Source organism: Conger conger, chromosome 5 (assembly GCF_963514075.1).
Source record: "Conger conger chromosome 5, fConCon1.1, whole genome shotgun sequence".
Lineage (NCBI taxonomy): Eukaryota > Metazoa > Chordata > Actinopteri > Anguilliformes > Congridae > Conger > Conger conger.
Genome location: NC_083764.1, coordinates 61,028,682 through 61,048,875, shown reverse-complemented (window position 1 = coordinate 61,048,875; position 20,194 = coordinate 61,028,682). Strand labels below are relative to the sequence as shown.

At 46.6% G+C, this 20,194-nt stretch overlaps 1 protein-coding gene across 1 annotated transcript in view; it reads left to right on the top strand.

The window, feature by feature from the left end:
* The first annotated feature begins 6,400 nt into the window (after positions 1–6,400).
* The window catches only part of clcn2a (chloride channel, voltage-sensitive 2a), a 49,064-nt gene continuing 35,270 nt past the window's right edge, over positions 6,401–20,194 (top strand). Inside the window, exon 1 of the mRNA XM_061242747.1 lies at positions 6,401–7,315. Within this exon, the coding sequence (XP_061098731.1) occupies positions 7,286–7,315 (30 nt within the window). The 5' untranslated portion in view covers positions 6,401–7,285. The remainder of the gene's footprint in view (positions 7,316–20,194) is intronic.

Here is a 20,194-nt window from a genome sequence, read left to right as displayed (position 1 = left end):
TTGGAGATAATGACTGTGGTTTTATGGAGTCTCACAACCTTAGAAATGGCTTTGGAACTGAGCCACGGTGGTGCAACAGGTTAAGATGCAGCACAGTTGCACACCAAGGCCCGGGGTTCGATTCCCGGTCCAAAACCCAAGTTTGGCTGGCTCTCGTGGAGCGGCACAATTGGCTCGCTGCTCCAGAGGGAGGGACTTGGCAGGGTTAACAGCACCCCGGGCGCCTCGGAATCACGGTCAATGTGCAGTGGGGTTAGATGCTTGCTCAAGGGCCCAACAGCTGTGTGGGTCTTATCGTGGCTACACCAGGGTTTGAACCACACACCTCCCAGGTCTCGTTCACGAACCTTAGCCACCAGAAAACCCAGGAGGTTCCCGGGAAAGCTCAACCTCGCAACACCTGCATCCCCAGGATTCCAGGCACTTCCACGGAGACTCCAGGGGGAATGGCACGGATTTTAGGCCCCGTGAAAATATCCCACATTGGGCCCCACCGCCTACGGCGGCGATGGGCAAGGGGGGCCGTATCTGTTTCTGGACTCTTAATTATTTAATCGGGCCAATCATTTACACTATCCGTCATTTCTAGCCACATTCCGTGATATAAACAGCAACTGATAAATGTTCTTGTCTTGTAGCATTTTATTGTGGTCTGATTCACGAGTGAATTGCTCATGGTGCATATGACTAATTCGCTGATTGAGCTTGGGAAACTGGTGGCAGCAAAATCATTTATACACACCGGCCCTCCAGGACTGGAGTTAAACCTGCATACACATTACATTACATTACATTACATTATTGGCATTTGGCTGACGCTCTTATCCAGAGCGACGTACAGTTGATTAGACTAAGCAGGAGACAATCCTCCCCTGGAGCAATGCAGGGTTAAGGGCCTTGCTCAAGGCCCTTACAGATCTTATTGTGGCTACACCGGGATTAGAACCACCGACCTTGCGTGTCCCAGTCCTGAACTAAGGCCATCCCAGCCCTGCACAATTACAGCACGATTTCTTTGACATGGTGTTCTTGGACTCCTCAGTAAACCTCCGGTCTGTTACCGTAGCGACTTCTTATTGCGAGATTGGTGACGTAGCTTATTTTCTGTCACGCCCCCCCCCCCCCCCCCCACCGCCACACCCCCCCATCCCGCCCCCCCCCCATCTGAATCGAAATCTATTCCCAGCTGCTCTTCAGGGGAACATCGACAAACAGGATGCTTTGATTGGTACGAAATGAGAAGTGATTTTACTTCTCGAAGCGAAACGTGCGATAATGAGGTTAAATTGGAACGATCTGCTGAGGCGCATTGACGCTACTTTTCCAGTGACGGGAAACATCAGAAAAAAAATAAAAACAGCGAATCTGTTGAAGCTCAAGCAGCAGGAAAACATTACATTATTGGCATTTGGCAGACGCTCTTATCCAGAGCGACGTACAACAAAAAAACAGGATGCCTGAGGGGAACGATGAGCCGGGTTTTACCGAATTTACAGTGGGCTGCACAATTATTGCCACTCTTGATAAATATGCCCAAAACAAAACTGTAAACTAAAATAATAATAGTTATTGACATAATCTTTATTTTTTCCAACATGTGTGAAGTACTGTACTTTATTAATGCTTCAGTGGAATCAATCAAAGTTAAAACGTTTTCTAAATAAAAATGTATTTCCCCAAAACTCAGGTTTCACAATTATTGGCACCTATGGTTTCATACTAGATTACAGCCAGTCTTTTCCTAAACTTTTTTGATACAGTTAGAGAACACATTTGGGTGGGAATTTTGATCATTCCTTCATGCAGAACTTTTTGAGATCATTGAGATCCTTGGGTTTGCGCTTACAGACCCCCTCAACGGTTCAGACCACAGGTTTTGTTTTTCTGTGGATCATTACATTACATTACATTACATTACATTAATGGCATTAGGCAGACGCTCTTATCCAGAGCGACGTACAACAAAGTGCAAAGTGCATACCCATAACCGGGGATAAGTGCGCTGAAAGACCCAAGTGGGAAGTATTTCAACAGGATCATTTTTATTATGAAATATTTACATGAGGGGGGACGGAATTGGGTAGGTACTCACAACACTCCAAACATATGCAAGAAATCCAGATAAAGCATCAAAGATTACATTAATAAATACACAATCTACTAAATAGTAACAAACTAAGATTCCTGCTGTGTCCATCTCTATAGCTTGCGTTTCCCAGGCCATGGGAGTTGGCCTGTTAAATCTGGCCGTGGTTATTTCCAAAATAATTACGTCCAAAATGAAACTTCACTGCAAATTATTAAGGGCTGTCGAGCTAACTATTGAAGTCTGCTTTCTTTGCAAGGCGGTAAGATATGTGAGTTATGAAGTGATAGGATGAGTCAGGTAGCAACGATAACCTATGGAGACAAGGGGGCCGCAAATGTTAGAAACAAACAACATGACAAGCCGAAGTGGGCTCGCATCGGCTCTGTGAGTCAGTTTGAGTGTGAACGTGCCGATGAGACGCAGAGGTTTCACGAAAAGAAGTAGATACTTTTGTACTCACCGTCGGCGGTGAGTGACTGAGTACAAAGTGGCAACACAGGTAAATCCTTCTTCATTTTCGTTGAGGGTGCCAAGAACTCCGGAGCCCACCGTATGTCCCCAGCAACTAATCCACAGAGGGCTCTGAAAGAGCGCTCTCATCCAAGAGACGTTTCGGATTTCGCGAAAAACAATCAAAGCTAATCCTGTGCTGATGGGAGAGGACTGGAGAAATGGGGTCATTTTCATGAGATATAGGCCACAGCGGACAATTCCCCGTTAAATAGCAGCTTAATTAATCAAAAAAATTCAGCGTAATATCTGCGCTCATGTTCTTGCACCCATAATGTGGTGTAGGCCTCCCTCTTCTGGGGTGATAATGTATAATTTGTTTCCCCATGAGGGACTTGCAATGCCCTCCAAATATATGGGAACAGCAGAGTTAAATTTGTTATTTTTACTCTATGCTTATGTTAAGATTGTATGACCGCTTATATATTAGGGGTCAAATTGACAATTTAAAATGACACACAACTATTGTACTAGAAACATTTTGACACGTTCTGTGTCACCATCTCATTGTCTCCCAAATGACTAGCTTTGTATCCCTAAATATGAAAAGTCTGTGAGAAACATCTCATTTTAGAACCTGAGGTAAGTGAAAGTTTGACACCTGTATGGTGAAGTGCCACCAGGATCATCCACAAAGAAGACAAAAATAATGGTTGTATATTTTCTTACATTTTATACAGCTACAGAGTTAAAAATAACCCCACACAACACAAGCTGGATCATGATTTTTCAATAGCATTATGTTTATTGCATTATGTTTACTATTGAAACTTTTTTTTTTTTCAATCTTACAGTATCAGGTTGAAAAAAAAGATTAACTAGTATTTTAGAGATGTCAAACACTAAATGGGGTCAAATTGACCCCAAACATAAAATAAGGGTAAAGGCATGAGATCAAAAGATTAATATAGACAAGGGAAAAGGGTACAGACAATCAACTTTTATTTTACGGTATTTTTATGTGCATGTTTTTCCCTTTTTTGCAGAAACAGCTGTTTCCGTGTCAAGTCGCCCACATTTCGTGTTTAAAAGTCAACCTTAAGCAATAAAGTCTATTATTTATGATTGCACAAGGCCTTAAACGCAGTAATTATATCAAGTCTATGACACATTGGTAACTTCTTTGGAAATGCTTCGCTGCATTTCAGCCTCCTCTTCATTATCATTATTACATGTCATTTGGCTGACGCTTCTATCCAAAGCGACTTACAGTTGATTAGACTAAGCAGGAGACAATCCTCCCCTGGAGCAATGCAGGGCTAAGGGCCTTGCTCAAGGGCCCCACGGCTGTGCGGATCATATTGTGGCTACACCGGGGATCGAACCACCGACCTTGCGGGTCCCAGTCATGTACCTTAACCGCTACGCTACAGGCCGCCCAGCATGTGAAATTCATTGGCCGATTGGATGTGAAGCAGCCGACCGACTTGGCCGGTCCATCGCTCTCCACTTTCTCCTCATTGGCGAGTGCTTCGTAGGCAGGTTGTGCAGGCACTCAGTAGCGCATTCAGGGCCATTATCTTGCCGCGGCGCAGGATGGAGCACCAGGCCGATGGGGCTGGAGGAACTTCTTTGTGAATTGCGCTAGCGGGTTTGTCCCACACGCTGCCATCCTCCATCACCACATCGATGAAGACGACGAGTGAGCCTGAGTGATGAAGCAGCCATGACACACACTACCTCCTCCACGTTTCACAGGTGATGGGCTGTTCCTTCACTTTTTCACACTCTTAGCTTCCCGACACTTTTAAAAGGTGAGATCAAAAGGTTTATTTTGAGCTCATCTGTCTATAAAACTTTGTTCCAGAACTCTTCTGGCCTGATCTCTGTGTTTTTTTTTTTTTGTTTTTTTTTGGCGAATTCTAATCTGCCCTTTTGATTCTTCCTGCTGTAGCGTAGTGGTTAAGGTGCGTGCCTGGGACCCGCAAGGTCGGTGGTTCTAATCCCGGTGTAGGTAGCCACAATAAGATCCGCACAGCCGTTGGGCCCTTGAGCAAGGCCCTTAACCCCGCATTGCTCCAGGGGAGGATTGTCTCCTGCTTAATCTAATCGACTGTACGTCGCTCTGGATAAGAGTGTCTGCCAAAATGCCAATAATGTAATGTAATGTCATGTAAAGTAAAGTAATGTAATGTAATGTAGTGTAATGTAATGTAATGTAATGTGATGTAAATGTAATGTAAATGGTTTGCATCTTGCAGTGTAGTTTGTAATTCTACTCCCATCGTGTTTCGTGTACGATTGCTCGTGATATTTCCACCCATGCCCTCTGGAGACTGCCGGTGATGGCACAGGACGTTGTTCTGGGATTTTTCTTCACAGATCTTACGAATCATCTGTCAGCAGCCGCCGTTATCTTCCTCGGCTGACCAGTATTCACTTCTGAGACCACCAGCGGTTTCTTTCTTCTCCAAGACTTTCCAGACTAAAAGCCAAGTTTGGCCGGCTCACGTGGGGCAGCAATAATTGGCTCGCTGCTCCAGAGGGAGGGACTTGGCAGGGTTATTAGATCGCCGCACAATAAGCAACTCGGGCGCCTCGGAATCACGGCAACGGGCACGAGACGAGACGGCTTGAAGAAGGCGTGTCGCTCTCATTCGGGCCGCCGAGGGACGGGGTACGGGCGGTACATCTAATACGACTACCTCCAATTGAATCAGACGAGGTACAATTGTCTACCAAATTGGGAGAAAAAGGGAAAAATCTGGAAAAAATTAAATAAAAAAATAAAAAATAAAAAAAAGACTTTCCAAACTGTTGCACTTGAGTGCCGTCCTTCTTAACAATCATTCTATGTTCTCTGTTTACAGATTAGTTGGGGTTTTTTTGGCCACGGTTAGCCCTCTGAATGCACTCTCCACAGATGAAAGCAATGAATAGAACCTCAAGTAGACACTCACTGCTTGTTTATGTGTGAATGCAGAAGGAATTTGAAACACCTGATGATCAGCCTTTAATGTACTTCTCCATTTGCATTTGTTTACTCCGGTCAGTTGCACTCATTTCTCAGCCAAATTAAAAGTTTACACAGAACCGAGAAGCTATTACTCATGTTAAAAGGCACAGTTCCACCTGAAATACCCTCTTCATGAATGGGTCATTGGCCAGGCTATGCCCAGAATACAATACAGTCACTAAATCAAAACACTAACCCAGTGGTCCACACTCCTGGTCCTAGAGAGCTGCAGGATGTGCTGGTTTTTGTCTTCTCCTTAATACCAGAACCCAATTCAGACCAGGTGAGGTGAGTTCACAGCTCTCACTGATGAATTAAGGGCTGAGTATCAACAAAAGCCAGCCCACACCTTGCGTCTGGAGTGAAGACAACTGGACTAACCTGCTTCATTACCACTGCGAGTGAACACTGGAGAACTACGAAACCCTCGGGCTGTACCTTGTGCAGACACACGGCCTGATTCAGTTAACTGTGCGCCCGCGTTTGATTTTGTCTCGCTCGCTGTGTTGCCCGTAGGAGTTGTTGTTGCGACGGACCACTTGAGTTTCGATAATCTTGGCGAGTACTGCGGTAAAGTGTCACGCGCCCCGGCACTCGTTGAAGTACCTCGTGTGTGCCACCTGCTGGCTTCTCGTCTGCGCCAATGAGCTTATACCGCCCCCCCCGCCCCAACCCCCCTCCAACCCACCCACCCACCGGCGCACAAGCCTCTGATCGCACCGAATTGATCTTATAGTTAGCCCCCCCACTTGTCCGCATGTGCCCAAGCTATTGGTCAGGCGCACAAGGCAAAATCCGGAGGAATATTGGCTGGAAAATCGAGCTGCGATTGCCGTGACAGTCCTTTGGAGCGTTCGCTCTGCAGCATTCCAGGTCCACAGCGGTGCTACGCAGCAAACACAACCATTCTAAGTGCGCGAAATCCCTGCTCGCTGGAAACGAAGTCATACCGGCATTACCATGGACAGCTCCTAACTATGGCGCTGGCGATTTCTATTTCTATGTCTATGACATGCAGTCATGTGTGCATCAATTATATAAAAATCTATAGACAGGATTGATCTCTTCTTTAAAAAATCCTGGTTTATCCCTTATACTCCTCGGTGCCGTTTGAAAGCGTGTGAAACTTCATGCGTACAGGTTGCTCCGAGGCTGGGGGGAGGTGAGACGAGAAAGGAAATCAAAGTGAATCGCGATTTGAGTGTTTTAAGAACACGAAATGGGAGAGGAAACAGTAACACCAGTACAACTCAAGCTGTAATTGCGTCTGGATCCACACACAAGCCGCGACAGTGACGGAACCCGCATTGCAACACGAAGTCAGCACCCGTCTGCCCGGTTCGTTCCCTTTCCCTGGAAACAGACTGGCGGTCGGACTGCGCCGCGACTCCTGCGTGACATTGTAGGGAGAGCCGCTAATCCCAAAAGAAAGGCGTTTGGAAGTTTGGAAGAAATGGGGTTACAGAAATCCGGCCACTCTGTAACGGCGGCAGATAAATTCTGATCAGCGTGTCGCTTAACGGGAAAGGGGGGTTTCTGGCACCACCTGTTCTATGGGACGGAGGTCGATGCGAAACTAAGGTGAACTTCGTTTTTAAAACCGTCAGTCCCTCACCCATCGCAGCCTGGTGGGACGGGAGTGCATTATCCATTCCTTCCACACTTTTCCGTGCGAGCGGGAGAGGGATGGAGGGTGCACGGGAGACGATTTGGGGATTATAATTAGGGCCATGGCACACGGAGACACCAGAAGAGGAAACGTGAGTACCAGGATAGCCGATTAATTTTATGAACATCCATCACCCCGACATCCACCCGGCAACACTAGCTGTCTCACGTCCGTGTCGCCAAAATAGCCTATACCTTGCACAAAAAAAGAAAGAAATCTGCGTCCTTAGCTATCATAGCTATCAGGACGTTGTTATGAAATTGTGAATTTCGTGACACCATTACCGAGATTCTACATCATCCATTCATATGTAGCCTGGATAGCCTACTTGAAGCTACTCCGGCGAAGCTCAAGGTTAAAGCAGGATTCCGACATGGCTATTCGAACTTGCAACAAGTCAATTTTCTTAAAGAAACCAAGCAAAGAATACACGATAGACACTTTTAATATTGTACGTGGTTGAAAAATACAAATATGTAGCCTAGTATAAACACCTGTTTATTGTTGCACATATTATGTTTCATGTATGTGATTTTGATAATCTAATAATTTGCAAAAAACCAAGGTAGAGCTTTAAACCCGTGAAACGGGAGAGGAATTCAACAATTTAATGTGGGCACAGTAGGTTGTTAGCGAGCATACTTGTCAGTCTGTCTGTCTCTCTGCAGTTTGAGGTTTTTTCAGATTCTGAGAATGTTACTTTTGTGTTACGTTGTCTGCCTCCCCCAATACTGGCCTACTTTGTCCCAGAATTGAATATATCACAGTTCTCACAGTTTTCTTTCTTCTCAATTTCTCAATGTCTGCTGCTCAGAAACGAAAAAAAGTTCAGTGTTTGGGGATAAAACAAATGCCTTTAAGGCCTTAGGTAGATGATCTAGAAAGTTCTACTTCTGCCAAAACTGTGCCAGTGTGTCAGTGCTGGAGGCTGTGGAGCACCTGGTTCCAGAGAGGATGTTTTGAGGAACTGAGGTTTTTTTTTTGCCTCAATAACACACCTTACACACACCTTATACTGAACACAAACACACCTTACACTGAACCTACACCCACATCACCCACATCAAAACTCACCTTACACACACCTTACACTGAACATGAACACACCTTACACTGAACCTACACCCACATCACCCACATCAAAACTCACCTTACGCACACCTTACACTGAACATGAACACACCTTACACTGAACATGGACACACCTTACACTGAACTTAAACACACCTTCCACTGAACCCAAACACACCTTACCCACATCGAAACTCACCCTGCACACTCCTTACACTGAACTTAAACACACCTTACACACACGTTGCACTCACATTGCATGCACCTTACACTCTCACAGGGAGAGAACACTGTAGTTTGGCACCGACGAACACCTGTAGGCATGTCGGGACCCGGGCGTGGGGGGAACGTGCATGGATGCCGTCTATAGAGTCTGTGTGCAGAGATGGCTCTGCTTCTCCTCTGTGACGGACAGCTGCTCGTCTCTGTGCAGAGCCTTCATGCCATCTCATCATCGCTCTCCCCGCCGCCTCGGCACAGCAAGGATTCTCAGATCACTTTGTTCTGAATCAGTGGGAACCCTGGGCAGAAAGAGCACGAGAGAGCGAGGGAGAGAGAGGGGGGGAGAGAGTGAGAGAGAGGGAGAGGGAGAGAGTGAGAGAGGGAGAGAGAGGGAGAGAGAGAGTGAGAGAGGGAGAGAGAGGGAGAGAGAGAGAGGGAGAGAGTGAGAGAGGGAGAGAGAGGGAGAGAGAGAGAGGGAGAGAGAGAGAGAGGGAGAGAGCGAGTGAGAGAGGGAGAGAGAGGGAGAGAGAGAGAGAGGGATAAGGATAGGGAGAGGCAGAGATAGAGAGAGAGAGGGAGAGAGAGAAAGACAGAGAGGGATAGAAAGAGAGGGATAAGGATAGGGAGAGAGACAGAGAGAGGGATAGAAAGAGAGAGAGACAGAGAGAGAGGGAGGGAGAGAGAGAGAGGGGGAGGCAGTGGCGGAGGCTGGTGGTGTGGTGTGGAGCCAGGCCGCAGTGCTGGGGGAAGTTGACTGGGGAAGTTGAGTGGCGGGTGACTCACTGCGCTGTAGTCCTTCTGCAGCTGATATCACACGGCTTTTAAATGCAAAGCTGTGACGTGTTCCCTGGCACTGGCAGCAGAATCCGCCTGAACCTCGCTGAGACACTCTGTGTGTGGGAAAGGAGGAAGAGAGGAGTGGGGGTGGAGAGAGAGAGAGAGAGAGAGAGAGGGAGGGAGGGAGGGAGAGAGACAGAGGGATAGAGTTAGAGGGAGAGAGACAGAGAGAGGGATATAGATAGAGAGAGATAGAGAGAGGGAGAGACATAGACAGAGAGAGAGAGGGATAGGGATAAAGAGATAGAGGGAGAGAGAGGGATAGAGAGAGAGGGACAGAGGTAGAGAGGGGGAGAGAGGGAGAGAAAGACAGGGAGGGATTGAAGGAGAGAGAGAGGGATAGAGGGAGCTGCTCTCTTTATCAGTTAATATGAAATGGTTCTCTTTCTTACTGAAGGATGTCCTTATTTCTTTGGGTTTTTTCTTTGCCCCTCCCCTCCCGTCTCTCTCTAATTAGTTGTTTTCATTCAAGAACATCAAACGTCTCTCTCTGTATCCCTCTCGCCTTCCCCTCCTCCCAGCTCTCTCTCTGTCTCTCTCTCCTCACCCGTATCTGCATGATTGTGTGCACTGCACTGCTGCCAAACGATTGGCTGATTAGATAATCACCAGGTGAACCTAACAGAGTGCTCGGCGAGTGTATAGATTGCATATCCTTATCTTCATCATCACCATCATCATCATCTTCCTCTTTCTCTTCCTCTTCTTCTTCTTCTTCTACTATTATTGCATGTTGGGGAGGACTGCAGCACAGTGACTGGGCCTCTCATTGGCTCCAATCGGCTGTTATTGGCCAGTTCAGCCGGAGCTCACCCCCCCTCTCTCTCCCGGGGCCCCGGGGCCCTCGCCGGGGCCTGACCTCCGCGTGAATGATGGGATTACGGGCGACGTCGCCGCCCTCGTTCTGGCCAGACCTTTCCCGGAACACCTGCGAGGCGTCTGACGGGGTCGCGACCCGCTGTCGCCGCGACAGCCAGCGCGTCGCCCGGGAAACGCTCGCTTTTCCTTCCGGTGACGGAATCTGGGCTGCGCGAGGAAAAACAACTCCGTATTTATCTCTGTCCATATCCAATCCGGTCGCTCGATCTTTTATTAATGCCTGGTGCTTAATTCAGTGTGTGTCCCCGCTCCACGCTGGACTGGTCTGAGTGTCAGTGAGTGTGTGCTTTATATCCTGCACACACACACACACACACACACACACACACACACCTACATGCACAAGCACAAACGCACACACAGGGACACACATGGATGAATACGCAAAAACACACACACCTCAATGTACATGCACAAATACACACACACACACACACCTGCATGCACACACAGACACACACACATGCATAAGCACAAACACACACACACACACACATGCATACGTACACGCACACACACACACACACACACCTGCATGCACAGACACACAGATGCACACGCATACACACAGATGCACACACACACATATAGACACAGACACACACACACGCACACACACACAGGGGTGAGGCTGCAGAGCTCTCTGTTGTGGCTTTGCGAACACGTCAGCAGAGGGCGCTGTTTTAATTAGGACACTTAACTGGGGGGGGGGTGGGAGTGGGGGTTCAGGGTGTTCAGCTTAATCACTGTCCTAAAGATAGGGTGTCTCAGAAGAGCTGGGTTCTGCCCAGTCTAAAGCCAACAGCCTGCTGGGTCGCAGTTGGGCTTACTTGGGATTGTGGGTATTTTAGGCAACAGATGTTACTGGCACAGTTTGGCTTTTTTTTCCCTGGGATCTCCAGTGAAGGCAGGCAGGCAGAGTGCGTTACAGTCGCGATTATGAGGGACCAGTGCTCTGGTCCAAAGAGGGGCTTTTGCAGGAGCGGAAATGTTTGTCGGAAAGGTTTTGCGGGAATTGTTAGCGCTGTTGAATGATTTGTTGGCATTTGTCCATGTGTGAGTCGTGAGTTAAAACTGGGTTTATTAATGATTCATTTGGTGCCTGTCATTGTGTCGTTAAAACTGGGTCTGTGAATGATTTGTTTGGCATTTGTCCACGTGTGAGTTAAAATCGGGTGTGTGAGTGGTTTGTTTAGCATTTGTCCATGTGTGAGTTAAAACTGGGTCTGTGAATAATTCATTCAGTATTTGTCCATGTGTGAGTTAAAACTGGGTCTGTGAATAATTCATTTGGCATTTGTCCATCTGTGAATTAAAACTGGGTGTGTGAATGATTTATTTGGCGATTGTCCATGTGTGAGTTAAAACTGGGTCTGTGAATGGTTTCTTTCACATTTGTCCATGTGTGAGTTAAAACTGGGTCTGTGAATGGTTTGTATGGCATTCGCCCGTGCGTGAGTTAAAATCGCGTGTGTGAATGATTCACTCGGTATTAAAATGGCTGTAATCTGTGAGTCTGTTCTGCTGTGACAAGGTGAGAAGAAAGGAGAGTAAGACTCGACAGAGGACGGAGCTGATCTGCATTCAGCTGGCGGCTCAGGAGGGATTACTTATGAAACTCAGGGTGTAAAATCAGCCATCTCTCACTGTAACGCACAAGCTAACAAACAAAGCAATCAGATGCGCACACACACAGGTACATACACACACCCACACACACACATACAGACAAACACAACAACAGCAAATTATCCAACCCATTAATCAGATGTTATACCATTGAATGTATAAAATAAGAATAAAAACTTTCATATATTATAATCCGCACAGAAATATGCAGGGGTTTTTTTGCTGTCACACTGTGCAGCGGTAATGTTATCCCATAACACCATTTTCAATTTCAAGTTCAACCTAAAATTCAAATTCAAATTCAACAGTTGACTTGTAGCTTATCACCAACTGTCAATTTGATTCAAAATGGCCGCCCATTTCCTTGACTGCGGTGGAGTTCCGCGGTGAAGGAGAGCCAGCCCAGCGTAGTGAATTCACTCTGACAGTACCCTGAAGGTCAGGAGCCTGAGGCAGGGGCCTCAGATCTGCAAATGTGCTTCAGTGGCTCTGGAAAGGAAAGGAGAGGAGAGGAGGCGAGGGAGGGAGGGAGGGGGATACATATACCTGCATGAACGCAGATAGGGGAAGAAAGAGGCTGAGAAAATAGAGAAAGAGGATGATGCCCAGTGATGGTGCAATACCGCCTCTCTTCTTCTGAGTCAGTCGAGGATAAACACTTGAAAAAGCCCCAGTCTATCCACCCATTCTCACTCACTTTCAGCCCCCTCCTCTCCCTTTCTCTCTCTCTCTCTCTCTCTCTCTCAAAGTGAAATCCAAACAGCTTTATTGGCATTAATATAAATCAGCCATTGTTGCCAAAGCACAGACATTATTCAATATGATGCACAGTAAAACAATATACACAATACAATAAACAACTATCTCTCCGTCTCACTCAAATTAAAATAGTTTTATTGACATGCATAGAAATCAACTATTGTCGCCAAAGCACATACAATATACAATATAATACACAATAAACAACATACACAATACTATCTCTCTTTCTCTTTCTCTATCTCTCCCTCTCTCTCTCTCTCTCACTGTCACTCTCTCTCTCTCTGCCTGTACGCTCAATTCAATGAATCATTCAATAAATTTTATCTTTCTCCGTTGCTCTTCAGAGTAAGATGCACCCAGGGGGTGCTAAAGTCTTAAACATTCTCTCCCTGCCTCTCTCCTTTTCTCGTTCTCCTACTTTCCCCTCTTCCCCTCTCTCTCTGTCTCACTTTCCCTCTCTTCCTCCATATCTCTCCTGCTGACTTTCTCTCCCTTTTCTGGCTCACTCTCTCGTTCTCTCTACTTCTCAAATTACAATAGAAATAGGCTTTATTGGCGTGACTACACATTAGCATGGCATTGCCAAAGCGATTGTTTACATAAAACAATAGCAGCAGTTTGGTTTGGGGTTGTGCCGTGAATGAAGCCAGGTCAAGCCAAGCCAAGCCAAGCTATGCTAGCTTTTCTTAAGAATTTTGAAATTCTGCAGCTTGACTCCTATTACTAAGTTTTGGCCGTATTCCTCTCTAATTCTTCCGAGGTGTGGAATCAAGTTAATGTGGATATCTCTAAAACGACAGGTTCTATCACCTCTATAGGACAATGACCATTCTTCGATGGTATACAAAACATTTAAAATGCTCTTCATGTTCAGGAAAAACATCTTCAGTGATAACAGTTGGCAAGCATTTCATTATGTCCAGCTGAAAATATATTCCTGTTCTCTGCAGTATTGTTCTCTTAGAAGACCTCTGTGTTAATGAAATCTGTGAGTCACCTTCTCCTCCACGGTATTCATCTGAGGGCCCCTATTGATCTTATAGCAAAAACATATTTTTGAATCGTGTTCATGTTATTGCATGAGCCCCAATGATTTCCAGTGGCATCAGCATGGGTAATAGGATTTGAAGATCACCTTGAACGCACGGGTCACCGGTGTTATCTCATCCATCTAATGGTAACTTAAATAGCTCCCCTTATTCTCGTCTCCTCGTTCACTTAAGTAGGTTACGTCCCCCCATGCAGACAGATTGCACATTGGAGGCTGTTGAAGGGGGAATTTCTTCAAAAAAAACAAATGATCAAAACATGGCAGGTAGAAATAGGCAACAGGTTTTCTTAATCCTTTGTTTAGAGTGCCATTTTCATTTACATCGAGTCACTTCGCTTGCTTTATGTATTCAAGCGTTTCCATTTTGCGAATAAGTTAGGAGTGGCTCATTACGATGCACTTAAAGCTCAGATAAAAGGCCATTCAAATTAGCGTGCTTAATGGCCGAAACAAACAAACTACAATAATCAGGGAACTGCGCACTCTAAATGACCCCAATAAGAACTTTGTCCCCATAAGTATAGTGTTTTCAGGTTTTAAACACATACACACACACTATCCGCCCCAGAGAACCAGCCGCTCAATACGCCCTCCTGTACTAAGTGTGTATGCCTTTCCAATCCCAATGCATTTCAAAACTGCAATATTCTATCCCAGGCTAGAAGAATAGATAGAGTGGTATGCAAAAATGTGGGCACCCCGGGTGAAAAAAGCCTTCTAAGTGAACAGAAGCGAATCTGACTTCTAAATGGTACAACATTAGACATGACACATTTCTTAAAAATTTTAAGCAAGATTACTTTTTTTAGGACCATTCTATCTGAAATCTCTTTCTTGGTCTCCAGACCTTGTCTTGACTTCAACAGTTCCATTTATCTCCCATTTGCTAATAATTTTTCTGACAGTGGAAGTAGTAGTTTGAAACATTGAGAGGGTTTTTGTAGCCTTCTCCTTCTTGGTGGAAATGAACCATCTTCATTCTGAAATCCTTGGACTGTCTAGAGGAACCCATGGTTGTTCACGCCAGACAGAACAGCCACTGCAGTTGGATACTTTAGAAGGCATGGAGTTACTTCAGAATAAAAAGTTCAGCCCTGGAATTATACTCACCTGACCCATTGCAGCCATAACGAGTAAATCACCAGAGTCTGGGTTAGTAATCATTTTTTTAAAAAGTAAGATATCCAAAAAAAAGAATCCAAAAGGGTTCCCTTTTGCACAGGGCTCTTTTCCTTTTTTTATATAACTTATGAACAAAAAAATAAAAAATAGAAAGCAATCTTCCTTTAAAATTTGCAGAAAGGTCTCGGTCTCATGTTTAACTGTACCATTTAGCAGGGCCCCGAGGAGCCACTGGCTAACTTAATGCACCGCCCTCCTGCTGGCTCTGGGGTTAATCTGTGTCGATCCACTGTACATCCACCGGTCAGAGATGTAATGAATTCCATCACATTTCAGTCAATTAAGGAAATTAACTGGTAAAACAAAAAAAAAAATCCATTGGATGTTATGGGTAATTTTTTTTCCAATGATGTTAATTGAGTTTAAATTAATTTCCTGAATTGACGGAAAGGAAGTGGAATTGACCCAAATCTCTACTGAAGGAGTCACCAATCCCCCCCCGTATCTACATGATTGTATGCATTGCACTGCTGCCACACAATCGGCCAATTAGATAATCGCATGAATAAGTAGGTGTAATGAAGTAAATGTTCCTAATAAAGTGTTCGGGTGAGTGTATATTGCTGGCTTGGGGTGCAATTTTATGTACATATGCATGTACTGCCCCAAGCATTTGTACTTTCTTGGCACATTTGGCATCATTATTTCTCAGAGTGTACAATAGCAATCTGTCGCCCACCGCCCCCAGCCCTCAACCCCCTCATGCGTGGTCCGCAATCACCATTCCACCCCAACCATGGAGAGATAAGGAAGAGGGGCCCGAAATAAATGTCCGTTTAGGGCCCCCAGACAGCCAGGAGCGGCCCCGCAAGTGCCTGTTTGGAGGACTGGGCTGCGCTCGTGGTGAGAAACTTTACCAACTGCTCAGCCGGCACAATCAGTAGGCGTTGGAATACATTTACACTTGCTTATGAAGTTCCTCTCTGCACGTTGGCCACATCTTTAAAAAGTCTCAATGTTCATTGTGCTGAAGACAAAGCGCTGCTTCTTTTCTGGAAGAAAAGGGGTGAGAACAGCACTAACGATGAGATCATCCGCAAATGTGACTGGGCACGTCATTTACAAATGCCTTCCGCAAATTCTTGCACTTTGCCGCTCCTGCATTCTCATGGCGGGGAGACCTCCGGTGCACGGCGAATCGCGCGGCGTTAAATCCATAGGGTTTATCGGGCGAGCAGGCGCGGAGGGGAACGCATTCCGTCTGAGTTAATTTGAGAATGACAACGTTGCTGCGTAAGTGAATTTAACGAGAGTGTAGGAAAAGCCGCCCGCAGCGAAGGAGATAGCAGAGCGAGAAGCAAACCTGTTCTGTTGGGGAGACGCGTGTCTGGAACACCAAGAGAGAGAAACGTTTGGTTTTCGCATCGGATTCTACGCGCGTGCCAGTTTTTTTTTTTTACGTTTTGGAAGTTACGCCAAAGGGCCGGCAGTGCAGAAATAGCAGTGTCCATTTCTCACCTCATTAACCAGTGACTGTTCATAACAGGTGATCTCGCACACCCCCACCACCCCCATTACTCCAACACCTCCACCTCCAAATCTAACGAGGACTTTTTGTTCTTTTTGCTCTGTCCGTGGCAAACAGCCCTTTTTCCTGTGCTGGAAATTGTGCGAATTGTGTGTGAGTATTTGTCTTTTGCATGAGAATATACACTCAATGACCACTTTATTAGGTAGGCTTCTAGACCAGCTCGTTAATACAAATATTTAATCAGTCACTCATGTGACAGAAACTCAGTGCATAAAAGCATGCAGACATGGTCAAGAGGTTCAGTTGCCGTTCAGACCAAACATCAGAATGGAGAGAAAATGTGATCTAAGTGGCTTTGACTGTGGAATTATTGTCAGTGCCAGACGGGTTGGTTTGAGAATCTCAGGACCGGCTGAAACTGCTAAAGGTTACAGAAAATAGTGCGAAAACAAAAACGAATGTCCAGTGAGCGGCAGTTCTGTCAGCTAATGTGAAACTGGTTCATTTTACTATTACGCTGTGAACTGAACTGGCACACTGTCTAATAGTGGACTCACACTGTCTGTAGCACTCCTATCACACTGTTTCTAATACTCAAGTACGCCCACATTGTTTGTAGCATAGCAATCACGGTGTGTATAAAGCTCTAGTGCACCCACACACTTTTTGTACCATATTCACACTGTGTCTAATACTCTAGTAAGTCCACACGGTCCTACTCTACCCATCTATCCATTATCTTAACCCACTTATCCTGAACAGGGTCGCAGGGGGGCTGGAGCCTATCCCAGCATACATTGGGCGAAAGGCAGGAATACACCCTGGACAGGTCGCCAGTCCATCGCAGGGCACACACATCATTCACTCACACACTCATACCCACAGGCAATTTAGACTTTCCAATCAGCCTAACCTGCATGTCTTCGGACTGTGGGAGGAAACCCACGCAGACACGGGGAGAACATGCAAACTCCACACAGAGAGGCCCCGGCCGACCGGGATTCGAACCCAGGACCTCCTTGCTGTGAGGCGGCAGTGCTACCCACTGCACCATCCGTGCCGCCCCATGTCCTATTCTAATCAACTCTGATACACCTCCACACTGCACTGTTCCAAATACGTTCTCGCTCTCTCTCGCTCTCTCTCTCTCTCTCTCTCTCTCTCTCTCTCACACACACACACCTACACTACACTGTCTTGTACTATAGCACACCCACACTGAGGTCTGGAAAGAGAGAGAGAGAGAGAGAAAGAGAGAGAGAGAGAGATTAGTCACCACAACACATTGAAATTCCAAGTGTAATTTTCTTCTTTTTTGAAGGACATGAGCTGGAAGTCCCGGCAGAGCGTGTTGCTGACTCATAGACAGCCAGAGAGTAATAAATGAAGTGAAAATGGGATGCTCGCGTGCAGCCAGGCACGGGTGGACGGGACCGGTGCCTGCTGACCCGTAACCCGGTTCAGGGGAGGTCCAAACACCCACCCCGGCCCACCCGAAAATGCTGGATGTAATGTTGGAAAATATGTGGAAGAACCTCCACCAAACCTCCGCCAAATGGAAAAGCACCTCCACCACCACGCTGGTTGGCGCCTTGGTGTATGGCAGCCAATCGCTGTTGGTGTGCGAATGGGTGAATGAGAACCACCAATATGTACAGTGCTTTGGATAAAGGCGCTATATAAATGCCAACCATTTACCTCTTTTACCATTTACCCCAGCCTCCCCCTCCAGGTCAACACGTTTGACCGTTGCCTCTACCCCAGACGGTTGTCGGGGCCGTCGTGGGTCTCCACACACGCCGTGCGAATCACGGCCTCCACGCCACCGACTGTGGCTGTGAAACCGAGGAGCAGGTGGCAAGAGCAGTGCATGCTGGGACAGGTGGCACCACCGGCTGAATCCCTAATGAGTCACATAGACCGCCTATGGGTGGAAGAGAGTGAACGAGGGAAAGAAGGAGTGGGTTGGGGAATGATGGGAGTTTGGAGTTTGGAGTTTGGGATTGGGTAAGATAGGAACGATAGAAGCCCTGCTGTAAAGTCCGGCTACACCGGCTGGACCAGCTTGACAATTGAGAATTGAGCTGGCTGAGATGGTCATAAGGCTGGTCTCGCTAGGTATGAGCTGGTCAACCAGCAACCGGCTGTGGCCAAACCAGCTAAACCATGTCGAGATAAGAGTTGGTCTGAACTGGTCAACCAGCTGAACCATGTCAAGCTGGGAGTTGGTCTGAACTGGTCAACCAGCTAAACCATGTCAAGCTGGGAGTTGGTCTGAACTGGTCAACCAGCTAAACCATGTCAAGCTGGGAGTTGGTCTGAACTGGTCAACCAGCTAAACCATGTCAAGCTGGGAGTTGGTCTGAACTGGTCAACCAGCTAAACCATGTCAAGCTGGGAGTTGGCCTGAACTGGTCAACCAGCTAAACCTTTTCAAGCTGGGAGTTGGTCTGAACTGGTAAACCAGCTGAACCATGTCAAGCTGGGAGTTGGTCTGAACTGGTCAACCAGCTGAACCATGTCAAGCTGGGAGTTGGTCTGAACTGGTCAACCAGCTGAACCATGTCAAGCTGGGAGTTGGTCTGAACTGGTCAACCAGCTGAACCATGTCAAGCTGGGAGTTGGTCTGAACTGGTCAACCAGCTAAACCATGTCATGCTGGGAGTTGGTCTGAACTGGTCAACCAGCTGAACCATGTCAAGCTGGGAGCTGGTCTGAACTGGTCAACCAGCTGAACCATGTCAAGCTGGGAGCTGGTCTGAACTGGTCAACCAGCTGAACCATGTCAAGCTGGGAGCTGGTCTGAACTGGTCAACCAGCTTCAGGTTGTTTCAAAACCTAGCTTGAGCTGTTATTTCTGCAGGGAGGAGAGAGGAGGCAAAACACTGCTGCAATCTTTATCTTTTCTTCTTTCTGTTAATTTAATGGATGTGGGGTGAGTGGGGGTGGCATGGGGTGGTTAGCCAAAACTGAACCACCTGCTCTCCATTTACCACAGCAAGCTCAGAAGCCCTCATTTCTGCTGACTGGGGCGGTCTTCTCTGAAGGAGGTGATTCGATTATATCCCCACTTTTTATTTCATTAGATTTATTGAGACTGGTGTGGCTTTATCACACCCGCCCCCCCAACCCCCCTCCCCCACCCGTGCCCCACCATCAGCCTTCCTCATCCTGCACACACCAATTGGCTTCATTTATCTGCCAAATCTGGTAATTTGATTGGCTGCTCCTGCACTACGCCGAGCTGTAGACCCTGAGCCTGTAACATGTGACCCAGGGCAGGTCAGGGCGCTTTCTGATGATGTCACAAACGCTGGCCTTTTTGGCCTTGATGATGTCAGCACCGTTTATGGAATACGGCTCCTTATGATGTCATAAGGTGTGTTCCATTATGTGCCCTACTGGGCTTTGCTGTCATGTCATCGTTGTGGGGGAAGTTGTCCTGGAAACAGTGCAGTGTGAACCGAACAAGTAAGCAGCTAGTCTCAGTCTCCTAAAAACCTCACGAGGTTTATAAAACATAAAACAAAGGCCAAATTACAATAACCTTCTGTTCAATTATTTTACATTTTAGCTGATATTTAGCAGGTTTAAAGCCATATTTTTAGCAGGTTTACAGTGTCCACCTTTGCTGTGTGCTGACCCCCATACGGATGAGCGGAGGTTTGCCGGGGAGCAGATGAGCCCAGATTTTTTGGGAAGGGGTACAGGCTCCAGCCAGCTGGGTGAATTCCCTGACGCATTTGTTACCTCCACCAAGGTTATGTAACGACATCCATCCATCTGCCTGTTCGCTCATCCAACCGTGGCAAACGGATCTGGAAAAGTAACGGCAGGATGTCCGTGAAACCTGCTCGACACAGTCA